The sequence below is a fragment of the Diadema antillarum genome, unplaced genomic scaffold (genome assembly GCF_040938485.1).
Source record: "Diadema antillarum isolate AM-2024a unplaced genomic scaffold, OU_Dant_1.0 seq00000318_RagTag, whole genome shotgun sequence".
NCBI classification, from domain to species: Eukaryota; Metazoa; Echinodermata; class Echinoidea; order Diadematoida; family Diadematidae; genus Diadema; species Diadema antillarum.
The window spans coordinates 725662-731812 of NW_027271337.1; the positions used below are offsets into that span (position 1 = coordinate 725662).

At 43.8% G+C, this 6151-nt stretch overlaps 1 protein-coding gene across 1 annotated transcript; it reads left to right on the plus strand.

The window, feature by feature from the left end:
• Positions 1-3577: 3577 nt before the first annotated feature.
• LOC139730497 (uncharacterized) lies at positions 3578-5901 on the plus strand. Its single transcript, XM_071641337.1, has 2 exons — positions 3578-5338; positions 5773-5901. Exons 1-2 carry the CDS (start codon positions 3578-3580, stop codon positions 5899-5901), a joined length of 1890 nt encoding a protein of 629 aa, XP_071497438.1.
• Positions 5902-6151: the final 250 nt, after the last annotated feature.

The window sequence follows — 6151 nt, forward strand, 5'->3', positions numbered from 1 at the left end:
TCACTTGAATAAACTGATAATAATATATTTGTGGGTAGTCTCAGTGGTGTCCTAGTGTCGCCATTTTGCAGTCGTGCTGTAAAGGGCAAACAAAACAGCTGAAGACTGCATCGGACAAAAAGGCTAACGTCTTGTGACTACATCACTGACTTGGCCACATTTCTTTTTCCTTAAATCCACACTGTTTACGCTCATTCATATGCCTCTGAACTTACCTGACCTTGAACTCGAGCGTACACACGTCGGTAATGCCAGGCTTCCTGAAACGAGAAAATGAGAATGAGGACTTCTAAAATATAATCACATTAACTACTTGGAGTCAATTCAGATATACCCTAGTTGTACAATTACATTGTTATCGAGATTTGGTGAAACATTTAATTCCTACACGTATGTCAAGTGACCTAATAGACTGACTCCCTGAAAGAAATGAAGCCTTGCACCATCTGTGTATGAAACTATTCTGACCATACATTCCTAATCGGGTTTTTCAGTTATTCAAAATGGAGTAAGATGATATCTTTCTCCAAAAAGTCACCCAAGACAGAACTCATTGCTACGGCAACACAGATGGTTCAAAGAAAACGCTTCAGTCCTATTCACTTCCTTCAGAAGAAAGCAGCGAGTGTTGGCAAACGGTCTCAGTGGTGTCCTAGTGTCGCCATTTTGCAGTCGTGCTGTAAAGGGCAAACAAAACAGCTGAAGACTGCATCGGACAAAAAGGCTAACGTCTTGTGACTACATCATTGACAAGCCAACAAACTGATTCTTCCAAGTCTGTCACAAATAAACAAGTAAACTATACATAGAGCGACACCGATCAACCTCCCACCAGTTGAATATTTGGGAAAAACATAAACAAGGTCAACTCTAGAGGGAAGAAATTTCATATGAAAATCTTCAAGTTCGGCAAACTTTTGACAATTGCTGCATTACAATATCTGTATGGTACATTTATAAAGTGAATGTGGGAATACTGCATGTCCATATTATTTACTCCTAACTTGGCACATGTCATCAAACTCTGAAAGCTGAAACAGCTCAAGAAAGAAGCAACAGGGGAGGAAAACCAACTTTCAGAATCAAAGGGTGGGGCTTTATCCATACAACAAAAGTGTTCAGCAAGATTTCAAAATCAAAATTTTGCCACATTTTGTAGTGTTTCACATCTTTCACATCAATCATTTTACTACAATATGCAGCAGGGCTCATTTGACTAGCAGACTTCCACAGACTGACTGATTGTAATGATTATGCCAAGTTGGCATTCAAGCACATGTGTCAACAAGATTTTTTCTAAATCAAGTTCTAACTAAAATGTCTTCGAGAACACATACCTTGCTCAAAATGTGATCCCGGTTTGATCCGTGTTCCATCATCCAGTAATGTTCCTCCTCCATGGCCGAGCACAAGTGGGTACATATCTGCAGAATAGCAAAAAATAAAGTCAACTGATACAAACTGTGATGATTACCTGTTGTCACATTGAAAATGCATTTCCAGGTTGTTTCATGTACATCACCTATCGGTCATTCAACTAGACAAACATGTTTACGGGTAGGGATAACGAGACAAAGAGTGCGAGTGAGGGAGCGAGAGAGAAAGCGAGAGCGAGAGAGAGAAAGTGATAGGACAGGTGTAAATGTTTTACAAGTCGCGCCATCGATGACCGAGAGGAGTTCATTTATTTTTGCATGACAATTAATGTAGAAAGAGAAGACAGGAAATAGCTCCAGTTCCGGGAGAGTGCTGTATAGGTGTTTTCGTTCAAGTCCTTTTAGTTGTATCAAATATTCCAAATGCCTCGAAAAGGAGTGTCGTAGTCGAGTAGCAATTTAACAGGAGAGTTGGATCTTTTCGTGGCAGACACCATTTTGATTTCACCGAGAGAACATTGAGTTAGCTCCGTGATGGCAGAAAACCAACCTGCCACACCCAGGCGCCAGTTGGCAAGATAATTTTGTGTCTAAGCCCAATTTCGTTTGCGGCCAGGAGCCATCCGTCCACCTTACCGTCAGCCTGTATACTGGCTGATTTGAGTTCAGATTTTGTTTTGCTGCCAGAAGGCATATTCCAACAGCCTTTGCAGCCTTCCAGTAGCCAAGAAGAAGAGGCATTTTGGTTATATTACACCGGTCATTGGTAAGTTAAATTGCGATTTGATTTCTGCTTTGTCGTGTAAAAGGATGTGAATGTGTTTCAGGGCACCACATATAGCCCCGGAGAACCCCGTGAATAAGTGATAAAGTATATTATAATGGTGTACAGTTTTTGAAAACGATGCGGTGATGTTTGATAAGCTATGCACTGTTATATTTCCAATGTTTGAAACATTTCATTATGTGAATTTTGTATGTTAATCGGATGATAATGCAGTTCTTAAATTTTCGCTGTGATGTCAGGATTTTAAGCTGATAATCTTTTTGTGTGTGTGGTTAGAACACACCCCATTGGTATGTGTTGCATTTAAATAATTTTGTAGATGGCGCCGAGGCCGAGGTCGAATCTACTCCCAGGCCGACGCATTCGCAGCAGAGCGACTGTGCCCGCCCCTCGCTAGGGAGAACTTTGGACGCCAATGAATACGGAGCGCGAGTCCCTCGCGAGACTTTGGAGCTGGAACAGCAACCTCGCATACAAGGACGCTCCACCCACGAATCAGTTATGTTCTGGAAGCGAATAGTTTGACACTTAAGGTGACTCTGTGGACAACGCAGGTGAGCGATGAACCTGGCGGGTGCATGACACCCTGTAGATATGATTGGTTATGACGTGGAAGTGTCGCTGAAGTAGAGAGATGAAGGTCAGGTTAAATTGGTAAAAAGATGAAAATAATGTGCACATAATTCGAATATTGGTAGTTATACACTTCATGATAATTGCGGGTTAGCACAGAACCCGGAGGTAAACGGAAGCAGTGTAATTGAAGACAAGTGTTATAACCGCGGTAAACCGTCGTGCGTGCAGGCTGGTCATCTCAGGATCAGCACTACGGTGGTGTGAACCAAATAGTGTTGCGCTTGATAGCAGATAGCAGGGACAACGAATTGATAGTGAAGCTGTTATAATTATTCTGAACAAGTGTCAAGCCAAAATTACAAGTGGAACCGGACCAAGGCAGGGTCCCGTTTACATGGTTGTCGAATATAAGAGTATTGTAATTTAATTTATCTCACTCAGAATTTTGATTTTGCATTTTTTGTTGGTCACAACTCCTTGATTTCAGCCTTGTAAATATTCTACAAATGGTTTATTAAATTGTACATTAAAGTGAATGGCACGAGTGTGATTGAGTATTATTTAAGTCCGCCCATGTGACATTTTCTGGGGGCAAGTCCGGGAGTATAACTCGTGCCATTCGAAGTCACATGGGTATATAAACGGAGAAAACAGAGTAAAGAAAAAGGTTGAGGAAAACTTGTGAATTTTTTTGTTTCCTCTACATTTGTATGTATGTACTATCTATGTATGTATCTATGTATGTACTATCTATAGGTGCACCGTTGTATATTCATTGTGGACATGATCTGAACTGATCTGAATACATTTTGTATTATAAGTGCTCAGGTGATTCAGAATGGAGCTAGCTAAGTTAACTGAAATTGGAGAAAAGTTCGGATTCAGTGGAGAGGAGCTTAGGCAGTTTGTTACAGACGAGCAAAAGAGACTCAGAGAGGAAAGAGCGGACATGTTAGAGTTAAGGCGACAGGAAAGAGAAACAGCCGAGCTACAATTGGCGATAGCGCGTGAAAAGCAAACCAAAAGCGAATCAAGTTCTAATGGGTGCAAAGCTCGATCTCCAAAATTGCCTCTATTTCAGGAAGACAAAGATAACATAGATGCCTATCTACAGCGGTTCGAACGATATGCCAAAAATCAAAACTGGCCAACTACAGACTGGGCACTCAACTTAAGCACACTGCTTACAGGTAAGGCTCTTGATGTTCACTCTAGATTGTCAAGTGCGGAATCCAATGATTATGACACTTTGAAACATGCACTCTTGAAATCCTTTCAGCTCACTGCAGAAGGATTTCGCTCCAAGTTTTTTTCAGGCAAACCGACAACAGGAGAAACGGCATCCCAGTATGCAAACCGACTAGAGAACTACTTGAGCAGGTGGGTAAGCCTCTCTGGTATAGAGCACACCTTCGAGGAGCTGGCAGATCTACTCCTCCGGGAGCAGCTCATCAGTGGGTGTCATCGAGAGCTGGCCATCTTCCTGAAGGAACGGCAGCCCGAGACTTCGAAGGACGTGGTGAAACTAGCTGAGCAGTACTTAGACGCCAGAGGAGGCACCTTCAAACCACCCCCACCGGCACAAAGGAACATCCAGACACACGTGGGACAGATGCCACGGAGCAACACCAGACCTGAAGGTAAAATCCCTCCAAATAACATTTCAGGAAATAGGCCCCCATCTCAACCCAAATGTTACAACTGCCACCAACACGGTCACCTTGCCCGTGATTGTACAAAACAGGGAAACAGAGGCAGAACGTGTTTCATATGCCACAAACCAGGTCACATTGCTAACTATTGTCCTTTCTCCCCCATGAAATCGGCAGGTCTAGTCCTCGCCCAGGATCCAGAGCAAGGAAACCCCCCTATCTCGGAACACAACCTGGCTTCATTGGAACCCGATCAGGTAGAACCAAATCCACATACTCCCTGTCAATGTCCAGCTTGCACTAACACAAAGGTCAAAATTGAGGCTTCTTGTATGATGGTTCGGATGCCACTCAATGCCCCCAAGCTAGAATCCACCACAGACCATATCCAATTCAAATGTGGACACTCCTTGCCGTTGATGAGTGCAGCATGCACCAAAGAACATGTGGTCAGACAAATGCCAGTTACTAACGGACTAGTCAATAACAATCAAATTTCTGTTCTCAGAGACAGCGGCTGCAGCGGAGCTGTCATTAAACAAGATCTTGTCCAGCCAACCCAAATGACAGGTGAAGAAAGTACTTGCGTGCTGATTGACGGCACAGTGAAAACTCTCCCCGTCGCTAGAATAGATGTAGACACTCCCTTCTACGTAGGAAAAGTTAACGCATTGTGCATGAAAACTCCACTCTATGACCTGATTTTAGGTAACCTACCCGGAGTAAGAGAACCAGACAACCCAGATCCTGACTGGACGGCTACACCAATGCCTGTCGGCGCAGTACAGACGAGAGCCCAGGCTCAACGAGACGGTAAGCCATTTCGTCCTCTCAGAACCCCACACCCAATGGAAGATATCGTGACTCCAACAGCTCTCAAAGAGGCACAACAGAAGGATGAAACATTACACCGCCTGCGAGAACTCGCCGATACTCGTTCAGAGAAGGTAAGTCGCAATAACGGTCTCTCTTCCTTCTTTTACAAAGACGGAATGCTGTATCGCTCATTCCACTCTCCCCAAATGGACCCCGACACAACAATCACACAAGTGGTAGTACCAAAACAATACCGCAAACAGGTTATGCAAACAGCCCATGAAAATATACTCGGAGGGCATCAAGGTACCAAAAAGACAACAGAAAAGATACTTACCAATTTCTTTTGGCCCGGTATGAACTCTGACATTACCAGGTACTGTAGATCGTGTGACGTCTGCCAACGTACACTATCAAAAGGTCGTGTAACCAAGGTCTCACTCGGAAAAATGCCGCTCATCGAAGTCCCCTTCGAACGCATTGCTGTAGACATAGTTGGACCAATACACCCAATGACTGACCAGAAAAATAGGTACATACTTACCGTTATTGATGTTGCTACTAGGTACCCCGAGGCAATCCCACTCCCAAGCATCGAGACAGAAAGAGTTGCAGAAGCCCTAGTGAGCATCTTCACCAGAGTCGGAATCCCCAAGGAAATGCTGACCGATCAAGGGACTCAGTTCACATCTGATCTCATGAAAGAGGTAAGCAAATTACTCTCCATCAAACACTTCACTACATCCCCATATCACCCTGCCGCGAATGGACTAGTTGAGCGCTTCAATGGCACTCTAAAACAAATGTTGAAACGTATGTGCGCTGAAAACCCAAAAGACTGGGACAGGTACATTACTCCCCTTCTATTTGCAGTGAGAGAAGCACCACAAGAGAACATGGGGTTCTCCCCGTTCGAGCTTCTTTACGGCCGGAAGGTACGCGGA